Source organism: Neltuma alba, unplaced genomic scaffold (genome assembly GCF_004799145.2).
Source record: "Neltuma alba isolate B1F8T4 unplaced genomic scaffold, ASM479914v2 tig00006768_pilon, whole genome shotgun sequence".
NCBI classification, from domain to species: Eukaryota; Viridiplantae; Streptophyta; class Magnoliopsida; order Fabales; family Fabaceae; genus Neltuma; species Neltuma alba.
The window spans coordinates 10,128-26,503 of NW_021634576.1; the positions used below are offsets into that span (position 1 = coordinate 10,128).

General features: G+C 31.3%; 1 protein-coding gene across 1 annotated transcript; it reads right to left on the minus strand.

The window, feature by feature from the left end:
- Positions 1 to 11,450: 11,450 nt before the first annotated feature.
- On the minus strand, positions 11,451 to 13,113 carry LOC114751140 (1-aminocyclopropane-1-carboxylate oxidase 3-like). The gene is made up of 4 exons (XM_028939800.1): positions 13,009 to 13,113; positions 12,695 to 12,921; positions 12,279 to 12,612; positions 11,451 to 11,738 (listed from the first exon to the last, which is right to left on the minus strand). Exons 1-4 carry the CDS (start codon positions 13,111 to 13,113, stop codon positions 11,451 to 11,453), a joined length of 954 nt encoding a protein of 317 aa, XP_028795633.1.
- Positions 13,114 to 16,376: the final 3,263 nt, after the last annotated feature.

The window sequence follows — 16,376 nt, forward strand, 5'->3', positions numbered from 1 at the left end:
AGTTGGCCAGACCCAGAAATGACACCCGCGTTCAGATTATAGGGGGGGGGGGGGGGGGGGAAAACACACGCACACACACACTCACGAACGCACGCACGCGCAGACACACACACACACACATATAATGTGCTATTTATTATTGAGTTAGGCAAAACTTATTTTTGTAAAATATGTTTTGAGTCCTCTAACCCTAACACTGTAAATCTTAAATAATGATTTTTTTTGTACAATAGTCATTGTTATTTTAAAAATTAAGTTTAACATGCTAATTTGAGAATACTTTGCCAATATTTAAAATTTAAATATTAGTGTTTTTGTTAACGTGGTTAAAATTAAAAGATTAAAAAACTTTATAAAATTAAAAGTCTAAAATAAAGCATGATGTAAAATTAAAAGGATAACTGTGTACATTGATTTATGGTTTAAGACGTGTCTAGCACCATAAAAATTTTGTCGGGTACATTCAACATCCTAAATTATTTTGTGGTGTGCACAGCACTTTGAAGTATTTTTTAGGTGCATCTAGTACTCCTAAAATATTTTGTGGTGTAATTTTACTTTAAAATACTAATTTCTTTTAGAAGCCACTATTATTTCATGAACAATTTTAACTTCGTCATGAAAAATTACTCAAAAGGTTCATTAAATGAATGCATGTTATTGATTTTTAGTATTCTTTTAGGGTATTGGATGTACCTCAAAAAAATACTTCATGGTACTGGATTAACTGTAAAACATTTTAAGGTACTGGGTATATTAAAAAAATACTTTTTAGTACTAGACATATCATAAAATATTTTAAAGCGTAACTGAAAAAAATATTCCAATTGTTCCCACCTTAACCCCTAATCTATTATTTACTTACACACGGTAACCGAAGGAAGACTTTGACTTTTGATAGAAACTGATATAGGATATGCCACACGCGCAATTGAATATGCCAACCCGTCCGTCGTTATATGCTCGTCCCAATAGATCAAGGAAACAGGAAAGAAACAGAGGAACCATCCTAATTACCGTTTGGCCGGTCTTAATTATCAAAATACGGCGTTTTGTAATAAAAATCTGCACTTCAGTTTAACCCATTAATGTGAATGGAAATTAGAAGCAATGTTAGAAGATACTAAGAATAATTTTTTCGGTAAATATTATATTACTTGCTACTATTGTCACCAGCGATGGTGATCCGCTAATCGCTGGTAACCAATCAAAGTGGTTAGTTAAAATGGTAGTTTGATATTTTATGAGCAAGAAATAACATTAGTCCGTTGGCATTTAATTTATCGCTAATTTTGAGTACTTAATCTATATTTAGATGACGTGTTTGTAATTTTCTAAGGCCTTATCAATTGCCTTTCTTGTTTTCTAAGGATAAAACTAATGAATATTTTATAGAGGGAGAATAATAAAATATTTTGGGAGAATATCTATATAAAGTCTTAAAGAAGGAATATAATTTTTCTTTAAATAATACTTAGATCTGGTTTCTTTTATCTATTATGTCAATTTTTTCAATCACATATAGCCCTGTGTCCTATTTGTTTATGTGAGTTTATAATTAAATACTATGAAATGTTAATATTTCAATAATAGTACACATAGTCATGTGTAGTTAAAAAACTTGACATAGTAAATATAAGGAACTTGGCGTAAGTATTCTTCTCATTTAAAAGTCTCAATAACAACAAAATTGTCTGCGATGACAAGTTTTAATAGAACTTTTTTATAGTTATTTTATTGGGAGAATTATGAGGAGGTCCTAAACAAATAAAATAATTACCGGTAAGTTTCAATGATCAGTGAGTAGTTGTTATTTACTACCGTATAATATGTCATTGCAAAATGCTTTATTGTCGTTATAACTTTTTAGTTATGTTACATACTTGGGACTTTATAAAAATTCTCCCTCTAATTTTTCCAAATATATTTTATATTTAATGAGTGATATTCAGAGGTTTATTATGCAATAAGCACTTTAAAAGGTATTTTCATACAAATTAAGACAAAGCACCTCTCACTTACTTATCTTGAATACCGTAAAATCACTTTATTTGCTCCTCACATTTTTATTTAGCAATTTTCCCTTTTTATTTTTTGAAGTTTCAGTTGGTTATTTTTTACTAGTTCAGCCAGCATTTAACTAGTTCTAACTCGATTCGATTTTGGGATATATTTTAGGTCTAATCAGTTAGACTGGCTGATCTAGTCTTTGGTTTTATATCATTTCTTTGGTATTATTATGCATCCTTCTCTAGATATTTTCATCCTTCCAACCTGGTTTCTCCTTCCTTACTCAATCTTGCTTACAAAAATACAAACATGCCAATGAATTCCCATTGATGCAACTTATCTTATTTATTGTAATTAATCAAGTAACGAAATGATATCCAAAATGTATCAAGGAATCCCAAAATACTATGGAAAATATCACAATAAATATAAAATATATACTCTGTCCTATCCTTAATATAAGAATTACCTAACTAATTTGGGTAGATTAAAGAAATTAGTTCAGTTAGTTACTATATTGATAACAAATATGAGTTGATTTTCTTAAAATACCTTTTGTATGTAGTCATGATTTTTCTTGGATAAAAAACCATTTAATATGCATAATCAATAGGAATGTTTCAGAAAATGGATTACAAATTAAATTTAGAAAACAAAGTAGATTGAAATCTTATATTTAGGACCAAGCTCAAAGCTCAACTAGCTCTTACATTAATGACCGAAACTAATATATATGAGGAATCATGCATCACAAAGTAGTTCGGGTCCAATTTTGACTATGCTAACGTTGGGATTTTGGAAAACTCAAGACATATGCTTACTGATGAGTGATTGGTACCAAGTCTTCATTTTTTTTTAAAAAAAAAAGAACTCTAATGATTATAACTCGTATGCTTGGAGGTTTAAGTGTTTTGGCCTATCATCCTGTCTTAGTTATTACGATAACTCTTAAGAGTATAACAATGAATATATTTTTATTCTTCAGAATAGTATTGATTTATGATCATTTACCTTATACGTAAATTGACTATAGATCCTTCAAAAACAACCATTCTAAATAAACCAATAAATTTAGTTTTTTTTTTATAGTAACTTTAGGAAAAAAAAATTTTCCTTTAAAACCAAACCATGCTAACAGCAAACTTAAATTTATCACAAGCATATATAAACTAACTTACTATATAATAAGGTTATCCCTAATAGAAAAGAACAACACGCAATCATATATCCTATCACAGATAAAAGAATCTTTCTTAACTCATTCAAAAGTGAACCATGTTAGAAAAGATTAGTCTTATCTAACATGGTTATAAAATAACATGATATAGCTCATAAATCGAAATTGTAAGACTAATAAATTCAAAATAACCAAATTTGTAATCCTAGGCCTTTGGCTAACTACCAGCATGCATACCACAACAGAACAAATAAAAGGACACAAAAATATGATAATGTATGAATCAATTAAACACAAATCATCCTATGATGGCAATATACAGGAAAAAACATAACTCAGAGATCGAGGAGGCCCTACAAGTCACTATTGAAGCTTTACTTCTCCTGAGCCTTCCTTGTCCCTCCTCTAAAGCTTTCACATGAAAAATGTTAAACAACAGGATTGAGACAACATCTCAGTAACCAAATCCTTACCTATTACACACACTAGTATGGGTTAGTGACGTATCGGATGGGATATACAGAGCTAATAACAATAAATAGACATTTATTTAATATTTAAACCCACAACAACCATATAAGTCAAATATTTCTACTAATCTCATGCAGCTGATAATAAAAAGAGATAACATACTTTTATTTATTCAAAAAATATCAATATGAATGAAGATTTCATATCATATGCAATCCATACACCCAAATTCATCCTTATATCCTCCTTATTTTTGTCGACTAAACCCATAGGCTAAGTTCTTTTCATTTGATTGACTACTCTAACAAGCTCACCACACAAGTGATCTGGATCAGCCAAAGACCATAGAGCACTTAATGGACCATGGGTCCCCCTTGAAGAACTAGTTGGGTGTCTGAAGTTTAATTGCCCTTAATTGTCGCTTTGGGGTTACTCCAAAAATTAACCGAATTAATGCAATATAGTGCATAATCCGGGTCGTATTCACTTTGAGCAGCTGAAAATGAAATTAAATTCTAGTAAATAAATGCAAGTAACCTAAATTATAAAAAGGGATTTTTGATTTTTGAAAAACTGCTAATTAAATGCTACGAATCAAATTGAAATTAAAATACTTTTTTTTTGTTTTTATATAAAAGTAATTAAAATGAATGAAGATTAAAGAAATGAAAATGAGACACACAAATAACACTGATGATAATCAATCCTCTAATTCAACAATGTAGGCAATCATCACTCTAAAAGATGTGGGAGTTAAAAAACAATGAATTAAGAATTATAATTAAGCTTTTAATCCAACAACCGAGTCACCTCGAGTTGCCACAAAATATTTTCCCAAAATTCAAATTACTAACTGCAACCAGAATAGTAAAATGAAATTAAGGATACTAAAAACCAATGCTCAATTAAATTCTTAAATTCACAACAATAGACTTAAAACTAGCAAGAGACAATATGATCTAAGATTCTAAGCCACCTTAGAAAATCACAATATATTAACTCCAAAATCAATACAAATGTCATAACCATAACATCATAATTGAAATCAAAGCTATAAACAGCCTAATGTCAAATGCTAAACAATAATCCAGTCACAATAATCCCCAAATATAATCAGATTAAGCAATATAATTATCCCAACAATTAGAAAAACTATCCTAAGACCTAGGAATTGTTAAACAATTATTGAGTAGGAAATTAAAGCAACTAAATCCAATTATGGATTAGCCACGCATAGCCATGAAAAATGCTATATTCAATACTCTATTGCAAGCTTCCATTGAAGAACAACAGCGTAAAGAATTCGGCGCGTCTCCTCCAGCTCACTCGTTCAGCGTCGGATATCTCCTTCTCCAGCCGCCAGCTCCCTCCTTCGCCGCCGTCGAACTCGCTGCCACCAGTAAGAAGATGACGATGATGATGGTTTTGAACGGAGATGGGAAAGGTGATGATGAGGGATGGATGAGTCTGCCTCTCCACGCCGTCGAGCTCGTCCAGCCTCCTTCGTGTTGCTCTGTTTCGTTTCCTTCCCTCTGCCGCGCCCCGCTCTGTTTCTTTCGGCATGTATGTTCAGCTCCGTGCGGCTTGTTCGTGTGTGTCTCCTCTGATTTCGTTCGGCCGCGCCTGCGTCTTCTGTTTCGTGTGTGTTCGGCGTCTTCTCTCTTGCGTCTCACGTCTTGCTCTGTTTCGTGTTTGCTGCCCCCCTCCGTTCGGCGTCCACGCTCCAGCTGATGAAGAAGAATATTGGATATTAGGTTGGGGGAGCAAAACGCAACGTTTTGCTCCCCTTTTTTTATTATTTATTTATTATATTTTTTTCTTTTTTTTTTAATTTTCATTTTTATCTTTAAATCTTCCAAAAACCTGCAAACAAAATTCAAGAATAAGGTAGCATTAATTGTCCTTAAAAATCAATTAATCATAATTAAATCAAAACATGACAATTTTGCCCCTATAAAATAATAATTCAAAATAAAACATAATAAATCAATTAATCAATCAATTAAGGTCAAAAGGGACTAATTAAGTTGACAAAACCCATATAAAAGATATCAAAATATATAAAAGTAATTGAGTTTGTCAGTGTCGCAGTCCCTCAAAGAACTACTGGGACAATAATAATAGCCAACCATAGAGCTCCATATGGAAGCCAATACCTCGTGGCAAGTTCATAGATCTCAATAACTTTGATCATCTTCTCCATGACCCATACCAAATGCACATGATTTAAAACATTTAAATGGATATACGCATATATAAGAACATAACTCATTAAAGTTTTAATTCACACATCATATCCCAAAGATCAATTATTTTCAAACTCACTTTATTTAGTTCCCTTCAAAACAGTATTCCACAAGATGGTTTATGCAAATAAAAACTTCATATAAAATAATTTAATTATAAAAACCACTCACCAACACATACTAGAACATGCAACAAATAGAAATTCAATTATCTAGTCTCCTAGCTAACCGTCAAATACAAATGAAGTCCAAACTCAAAGTATGCTATAGTAGCATTTATATCTATAAATAAAATTAAAATATTATCTCTACAGTATTAAAGTAAACTACTCACAAATTTTTAGCCTTTAACTCTCACTCTAAGACCTTCAACTGTTACTCAGGATTCTAACTTAAAAAGCTTTTTCTAAGGTTAAGAGTAAGAACATATATATGAGGATTCATATTCAATTCCTCGGTTCCCTTAACTTGTATTATTCTTTAATTATTAAATTATATCATTAAAACCACCAAATTCATAACCTAGATAGAGAACTCCAAATCCATAGCTTATATTCTATCCTTGAAAATCTCAAATAAGCAAATTTAATATGAGTTAAGTTATTCTTACTAAAAGAGTCTAATTATTGATCCCACCATTGAATTTAACATCTTAAATGTCATAAATCAATTCTCCAAATTGTAAATTGATCCAATAGTGACAATATTTGAAAATGATAATTTACTATTTAGGGTTCTATTTACAAAATCTAAAACAATAAGTTCAAAGCATACTTAATAACTCCTACCTCAAAGATCGTATTGATGCTTTGTCTTGCCCGAAAAAAAAAAGATCGTATTGATGATCTAACCATTGAAATCAATGAGTTTGAAGTCCAAGACTAGCTGACCCAATTATAGCCTGATCCAACAGTTCACGAACTAGTAAGCATACCTTTACTAAGACTGTCTCAGTTTTGTACAAAATTATTTAACTCACTTTTAACTCTCCCCTACTACCACCTATATATAGGCTTGTAGAACTCCTTCTTCCCCTCATTTAGTCGATACGGGACTTCTCATCATTGGTATTTTACCCATCTTCTCATCATTTAGTCAAAGTGGGACTTCTTAACATTGTTATATTATTCATTTATTTATATAAATACACACACACATACACTCATACATAAGATCATACTTATTTTAATTACTTATATATATATATATTCAACCTTTGTTAATTTGATCATAATAAATATTTACTTAAACCTGAGAGATAAGAAAATTAGAATGTTACATAGTATTGAATACAATATAATATACACCACTCAGCAGCCCAAAGTCATGTTGCTATTGGAATATTTTCAAAATGAAGTTAGTGTGTTTTGAAAATTCATGTCCCATCCTTATAAATTAAGAAATTTATGTGAGGAGTTGTGTTGAGAGTTATAATACAGTGTCATCAATGTTGTTTCTTTGGTTTTTAAAGGCATCAATGAAAGGTTATACTCAAATGTGTGATAACAACCACTTGGTTAAGGGCTATGCTATTTAAGAAAACTCTACACAAACTAAAGATGTGGCTCTTCATGAAAATATTATTTTAAATAACATTTAACTATTAAAGCTACATTGATTCATAAACCAACATACAGTTATAACTTTTAATTAGATATGTTATCTCAAGAGACACCTCTTTAAGGCATCACTTCATAGTTTATAAATACTCCTCGCCATCATTGCATTTGCAAAAGACATAACACACAACAAATACAAAATCAAACTCATTGTATTTATCTTTGAGTGTATATAGAGATAAAGTCGAATTATCACTTTATAAAAATCATTGTTGCCTTAACTTGATTTCTAGTAGTGAAAACCATACTCAATAGTTTTCATTGTATCTGAAGAAAATTTGCTGGTAAACTCAATTGGCATCCTAAAATTGAAAAAGGTAAGACGAATTAAACCCAAAAAAAAAAAATTGTAAACCTAAGACATTGGGCATCACTTTTTTTTTTTATCCTCATCTTTCTTCCTACTTTTCAGAGAACCATTGCGATCAACAATTCCTGCTACAAGCATGTATGATCTCCATTAAAAGAAAAAAAAAAGAATATGGACATCAGTAAACTGATATATGATTTTTAGAAGTCAACGAATGGAAACGAATAACATACTTTCCAAGAAAGCCCTTATGGAAATTGGTTTCACTCTTGAGTGATTTTGGAAAGCGATTTCTGGCCAAACAATGATTACAGACTGCTGCCAAATTCGTTATAGATTGCTACTTCTTCGTTGACATTACCAACTTGCCTTTAAGTACAAAGTTTCTTATTCATTTGCTTACATTCTCTTTTTTTCCCCATCAAAAGTGCTCCTTTTATCCTTTAATTGTAGCTCCTTATTTTTATCAAGTAATTTTTTACTTCTCTAACCCTAATGTTATTGGTTTTATTAGCAAAAAACTGCCGAAGATTAGAATCTATTGTTTCAATGGCACCTCCACTCCTTAGCAAGGAAATTGTGTGCTTTATGCCCCAGAGTGACAAAAATAAAGGTAAGTTCAGAATTTTAAAATAACAATGATTGGAAAAAAAATCATTTGAGACAAATGACTTTGGGTTTGAGGATTGAAGAAGAGCTCTATAAAAATAGCTGAAGGCTCAAAACGACACTTCGTATAAAATTTAAAGGTTAAAAGTACACTTTTGCCTTCTTTTTGTGGTCAACGTTATCCTTTGACTTGTCCCAATTATTTGTTTTTTTAATTTAATTGATAATTTATGGAGAATTTTATCCATCAATGGTTAAGATATCAATTATACACGTCATTGAAAATACAGCTGGAATTTTACGCATTATTAATTGCTTCCTCTATCAAAGCAAATATATACGTCACGTTCCATGGCTTTTCTTTCCGAAGACCCGTTAATTAGTATGCTGAATTTCCCGTCGTTAAGTATTTTAAACTGTCTACTTTCCTTCCTGTCTTTGTCCAGAAAATGGAAGAAATTATGTGATGATAGTAACCTTCTTTATTTGCAAATTATTTTTGTAAAAATAAAAGTCTGCTCCACTTGATAGTGCACACCATCTTATTTTTATAGATTCCAAAAATTACCAAAATAATTTGTTTAAAATTAAACATCATAGGGATTATATAAATTACAAGTATGGGTGGAAGTTTCATATAAAATCTACTAAATCGATCCACAGAATGAAGTTGATGTGAATAAAAACTATTGTATGAAACTCTCAAGATTAAAGCAAATTGATGCCGCGCTTGACCTATACCATACATTCCAAAGATGCTGTTGCTTTAGATTAAACAAAAGCACTATGAAGCACGATAGATTTCTTTTAGTTACTTTTTTAAATTGTGAACAGAATTCGAAGGGAGATCATGCATTACAAATTGTATGACTATATACATAAACTGTTTCTAATTATGAAGAACAGACGAAAAAACTATTTACACCACAAAGTTTTGCAAAGCACTATACAAAAGATAATACTTCCCCTAATCATAAATATAAGAGTTAATAGTGTTTGTTTTTATCCTAACTCCATCCGCTATGTTTTCTAAATTTATAATTTTTTTCCTAAACTCTCCCTAGTTTGCATATATTCAAAGGGTTTTTTAATCGGGGGCAACTTCAAATGAAAAAAAAAATTATATATATCATCCTAGTCACTAATTTAATTAACGATGGCATAGCAGGAGACATTCTATAAAGAGGTCCTAAAACCCAACTAGCCATCCAAAGCGTTCAATGGATCTCCATACAAAGTCTCCTCCTACGCTCTCTTAGATCGGAAAAAATAGTTTTGCAATAGGGTGTTCATTTTCTTAATAAAATTACAATTTTGCTCCTGATCTTATTTTTTAAGTACACTTTTATCCTTGACTTGTTAGTACTACAATTTTACCCATAATTTTTTTTTGTGCAACAAGGATAGGGGCAAAATTGCATAAAAAATCAGAGATAAAATTACACCAAAAAAAAGGATCAGGAGTCAAATTGCATATGACAACAGGATAAAATTACACATTTATCCTTCTTTTCATCATAAAATTGAAACTTCACATATTGACCGGAGACTCACTGAACCAAGCATTTAATAGTACATGAACTGAAATACGTACCCCAAAAACAAACAAAGAAACAAGAAGGACAAGACCTAATTGAGAGAGTGGGCACCCAAACAAATGAGATGTGGACTTATCATAAAGATCACCCGCTCAATGGCCTTTAATTATGCCAATAATGAAGGCAACTTGGAAGGAAAAGAGTAGTCAACTTGAAGAATGGTAAGAGAATAATCAACCATACAAAATGAAAACGTAACGAATATGAATAAATAACAAAAGAATCAAATTGACTATGTTTTTTGTTTTGGCCAAAGTTTTCTAAACAATTTCTGACATTATTTTCTTTATTAGAACCAAATGTCATTCAAATCTATTTGCCTATCCCCTCGTTTCCCATTCTTTCGTTTTGGTCAAGTCCTTGAGTTTTTGGTTCAGCTGGCTTTTATGAAATGTATTTCTGCTCATAAACCATTAAACCAGTATGTGTATATGTGTGTGTGTGTGTGTGTGTGTGTGTGTACGTATATATATTGTGAACTTTTACAACTGCCTCAAACCTACTCTATGTTTTGTAGTTCTAGCACTTCTTCAAATACTTGGAAGATTTGCAGAATTTGGGAGGATTTCATGGAAAATGTGGAAGCAAGATAACGGCTTTTTGGTTTGATAAATGGTCCCAAATTTTATTATTGGCCCATAGAAAATATGGGTTGGGAAAGGAATGGGCCCAGAAACTATAGAGGCCCAAGTCACTGAAAATTTTGAGAATTGTGGCTTGGTGTTTGTTTCATGAATTTCAATAGAGGACTTCAGTTAGTTTCATTTATTTGCTTAATCTCTGCTATTTTCATTCTTTATTCACTGTATTAGTGAGGGTGATCATTACATTAAGCCTCCCAATCCTCATTGCCATGAAGGTGTCATCTGCTGGAGAGAATATTAAGTGATAAAAACTTCTCCCGTCAAGTTTGCCTGCGTTTTGAATTGATAAAAATAAGTGAAAAATAGATCTCCCTCTTGTTCGTTTGGGATAACATATTATCAAAGTGGCCAACCTTTGAAAAGAACTTAAAAACAATCCTTTTGAAAGCTACTTGGAACGGAGGTTGCAAGTTAACATGGTCAAATATGATGAATTTGTAGATGAACCCAATCTTAATTAATTCTTCAAAATCCCATTAGATGCAGGGAAAACATGTTTGTCTTTTAGAATCATAACTTCAAATTTTTATTAGATTATATTCATTAGATGAGCTTTTAATTTGACTGACGAAAAAAGAAGAGATTGCAATTTCTATTGATTGAGTTTATCACCAATACAAGTGCAAGTAATCCGAAATCCACACCCACAATAGCAAGAATGTGTATAATTAAAAGGTTTAGGTTCTAACCCTTTTCTTTTACTTTTGTCTATATTATTCCTTAATTATTTTTCTATTCCCAAATCAACGAGTAGTGATTTCCCTCCTTAAGCTGTTGCAGTGGTACTGGAATTCATAGCTTTCATGGCATCAAATCTTGGCTCCTTTGCTTGAAATTTGAGAGCAGCATAAAGCTTCATGTAATCTTCAAACACAAATTTTGGATAAATAATGTGGCCCTTCGTTTCTTCTTCCTTTCCTTCCATCAATATTGGTGCTGGAAATATAACAGCATCACTTCCTGGGTTGTAGAATGAAGCTACAGACATCCTGGTACCATCAGTTTGTGCAATCACACGATGCTCCATACTCTTGTACTTCCCATTTGTGATTACCTGTTCAAGAAAACAAAAGTATACCATCAAGGATCGAAGTTAGTTACTGCATTGCCCAAATTTGATACAACTAATTAACCTTATAGTTTATGCCGGGAGAATTAAAACAACATGGTAATGGGTCCCATTTGACAGATACATGGGCCTGCAACTATAGAAGTCCCAAGTTGCAAGGACTCAACAGTTGGAGAGGATACTAATTATACGATTAATCATGTTTCTTGGAATGTTATATCACCTCTGATCCTAAATATATGAACTAAACAATATGTTTGTATAGGCTCTAAATATAAATATTAGACTTTAATTTACTTTGTTTTTCAAATTTATAATTTTTCCCAAAATATCTCTAGTGATTGCATATAATTAAGGGGTTTTTATCAAGGGGTAGTTAAAATGCACACGATTAGAAATAGTATAATTATTAAAAAACCAACACACATTTGTTATACATAACTAATCTAACTAATTTTTATAATATCTACAAATTAAATATCCAATTCTTATATTAAAGACTGACGAAAGTATATGATATATTACCTCAATTTGGTCTCCAAGGTTGACGACGATGGAGTGACGCATGGGAGGCACACTAATCCATTGGCCATCTTTGAGAAGTTGGAGGCCACTGACCTTGTCATCTTGGAAGAGAAGGATAATGCCGCCGGCATCGGTATGGGCACGAAGACCTTTCACGAGATTAGGGTTGGGGCAAGGAGGATAGTTGGCAACCTTTGTACCAAAATTTGGTCCTCTTGATCCATGGAAAGCCTTCTTGAGGTACCCCTTCTCTAGCCCAAGATTTTCACAAAGCAAATCCAGCAGCTCCTCTGCAAGTTTCTGTATCTGTTCTACAAATTCCTTCATTACCTTCCTGCATTTTGAATTAGTATTACATTTACATACGCATGTGTATATAGTAATATATGTATAACACGTTTAATTTGATTTTTGACCTGTATTCTTCAGTAAGATCTGGGATTTCAGACAAGTTTGAGTCAGGCAAGTGACGCAAGAAGAAGGTACTCTCCCAATCCATGTCCTTAACTTCAGCTTCAACACCCTCTAGCGCTTTGCTTTTTACAAACTCTTTAAACCTTCTCTCCATGCATTCCCTATAATGCTCTTTATTTAACCTTTCCACTGTGTCCAAAAGTTCATGGGCTATCCCATGGTTCACCAACTGCAAAAGAAAAACAATCAGTTTTATTTAATAATTGCCACCAAAATTAACATAAATAACCATAAATATGCATAAACGAATTTATACCTCAAAAAATCCCCAATTCTCACAAGCATTATTAATTTTCTCCATCGTAGCCTGTCTCTCCTCACCATTAAGCTTCTCCAAGTTGATTACTGGGAGGTTCTCCATTTCAAAACACTCAAACTCTCTCTTCGTTTTCCCTTCTAAGAAATTTTTCTTGGTTTACATGCGAATTGGCAATCCAATAAGTGTGTGGTGTGTGTATATATATAGCAGTTCAGGGTCCGTGATAGACCCGAAAAACATAAGCAAAAAATAAATAAATAAGTAAGAATTTAAAAACATGAAGCATGACTTAAATACTTCGGCCGACCATGGGAGAGGATCTTTTTGCGTTGTTGAATTTTCTACTCATAATTTGGGTTCTGATTCAATGTTCTAAGCGTTTTTACTGTAATGATTATCGTCACTGTGTGTGGGATTTGCTGCTTTGAGGTTTTGCGTTTGCTTAGTTAATACGTGATGCATCACAATTCTTAAAAGGCGACAGAAAGTTAAAGTGATAATCTAAACGGTAATAATTCTTCGAAGTCTTGTCATAGAAAATCCTATAATAATAAGTAAATACTAAATATGGGTATACTACGTTTAGTGGTCAATTCTTTGGTGCTTACGCGTCTAACCATATGGAGCATACATTGACACGTTTAACACGTTTATTCTTGTGCAGTCGAAAAGAGATAATTATTAGGATTAATACAATTTTTATTCCTCAAATTTGCTTTTATTTTAATTTTCGTCCTTTAACTTTCAAATCATAAGTTTTATTCTCTCAAGTTTTTCTCTATTTAAAACTTTGATTCACATAATCTAATAAATACCTTGATCATTTTGTCCTTTGAATAACCAAACTCATAGTTTGGAATTTGAGAGACTTAAATCAAAATTCGGGTAAACTTAGGGATGAAAATTACTAATTATTATTTTTGTAAAATAATAATTAGGTTTCTGAAATGATAGTTATGATGAAGCGGGTCAATTAATTAATGCTCGATTTGATTAAATATGTAACAATGTCATGAAATTACTCCCTCCAGTCCTAAATATAAAATCAATTTTTAGTGTAAATTACACTACAAAATGGGTAAATTACACTACAAAATGGATCTTATATGTAGGACAGGAAAAGTATCATTGTTTCAAAAAATAATAATAATTAAGCTTCCGTGCGAATTAAAGTATTTTATTTGCAACTTACACTTTTTTAATAAAGCTTTCGTGTTATCTTCTGGATAACTCTTTCAATGTTATGTACAGAAAAGTAAACTTGGGAGGAGATCATGATCTTGGAAATTTTCGACAACTAACGAAAAGAAGGATGAAATGACATGAACAAACCGTGTCTTCTGAATTTTGACCAAAAAAAAAAAACTGTGTCTTCTGATTAATTATTTAATTAATTGTGCAAATTTGTTTCTATCACAAGGTACATGAGATTCTCCTATATATTATGATGTCTCTTCCCTTTTTGTCCTTTTACGTTCGTTCTTTAATTTATGTATGTGTAAATGTATTTTCGGTAGACGTAACTGATGTATAATAATATACCTATTAGCCTTTTTTTTTTTGTCATTCTAAAGGGAGAATTACTAAAAAAAATAATTATAAAAACTGTGAATAATAAGTGAGCAGTTAATATATATATATATATATACAATTCCTTTGCAATTTATATCCTATATGAAGATATTAATTATGCTTAATTACTAATATAATTTTTTCTTTTCATAAAAAATATATTTAGATATTAATGTATTTTTCTGAAAAAATTTGAAGCATGAATGTTTTCCCTGTCATTCATAAATTATTATTTTTGCTTTAATCAATTAAAATTGCATTCTTGATCTTTCTTGTAAAAAGAAAAGTTCCATTGTCTTGTCAGATTCCGGGTCCACCTAGGGAAATCACAATTTGAATTTCAAATAAATAAACTGAAAAACCTACCAAAAACAGTAAACTACGTTTTTTTTCCCCAAAAACATGTAAATATGATATAGCAGTTCAGGGTCTGTGATAGACCCGAAAAACATAAGCAGAAAAAAAAACATAAGCAAAAAATAAATAAATAAATAAATAAGAATTTAAAAAGATGAAGCATGACTTAAATACTTCGGCCGACCATGGGAGAGGATCTTTTTGCGTTGTTGAATTTTCTACTCATAATTTGGGTTCTGATTCAATGTTCTAAGCGTTTTTACTGTAATGATTATCGTCACTGTGTGTGGGATTTGCTGCTTTGAGGTTTTGCGTTTGCTTAGTTAATACGTGATGCATCACAATTCTTAAAAGGCGACAGAAAGTTAAAGTGATAATCTCGACTGTAATAATTCTTCGAAGGGTCTCGTCATAGAAGATCTTAAATACTACTCTTTTCCTCCTTTTTTCTAAACGATATTAGAGCTTATTATATAAATCAAAATATTAATTAAAATTAGTTAAAGATAATAAATGTGTAGAAATTAAAAAAAATTTTCATTAAAGTGCTCTTATTTATAGGGGAAGACAGTATAAGAGAGAAAATAAGAAAATAATTACAATGAAGCGAATTATGAAAGAGAGAGAATATGTGATAGAGAGATGATAGTTTGGAAAATAAAATAATAAATATATTAAGTATTAAAATAAGTAATTAATGAAAGCAAAATAGGGAATTCGATGCAAAAATTTAAAACAACTTGTAAATGTTGCTTATATTTAAGTACAGGAAAAAGATGGTAATTATTGTTTATAAAATAGGACGGAGGGAGTAATACATATATGGGCATATATTGTTTAACTACGGTTGATGGTCAAATCTTTGGTGCTTACACATCCAATTATAACTAAATTGAATATACGTTGACGCACAACTAAATTCAGAAACTCACTGTTTAACACGTTTATTCTTGTGCAGTGTAGTAAAGAGATAATTATTATTTTGCGAAAAATCATAATTAAGTTTCTGAAATGACAGTCAATATGAATCGGATCAATTAATGCTCGATTTAAATATGTAACGATTTTATGAAATTATTATTTTTGAGAAAAATAAGACTTGAGTTTTCATCTAATTAAAGTATTTTATTTGCCACTTGCACGTTTTCAACAAAATTTACTGATATCCTCTGGATTAATAACTCGCCAGTTGTTCAATTTGTATGAAGAAAAGTAAAGCCGGGAGGAGATCATGATCTTGGAAATTTTCGTGCTTAGTGGACAACTTCCTAGGAAAAGTAGTCATGAAATGACATGGATGCCCAGCGTTTATTCTGACTAACTAATTGTGCAAATTAGATTTCTATCACAAGGTACATGAGATTCTTTTATATATTACTCTCTCCTGTTCAAAATATAAACTAAACTTTATCCATTTATATTTATTAAGAAACTAA

What these genes read in the sequence shown, in the direction of transcription:
- LOC114751140 (XM_028939800.1), bottom strand. Translation starts at nt 13,113, where the DNA reads ATGGAGAACCTCCCAGTAATCAACTTGGAGAAGCTTAATGGTGAGGAG. An exon ending in GATCTTACTGAAGAATACAG is followed by an intron (nt 12,613 to 12,694) that starts GTCAAAAATCAA and finishes TTCAAAATGCAG; the next exon opens with GAAGGTAATGAAGGAATTTG. An exon ending in ACCTTGGAGACCAAATTGAG is followed by an intron (nt 11,739 to 12,278) that starts GTAATATATCAT and finishes TTTCTTGAACAG; the next exon opens with GTAATCACAAATGGGAAGTA.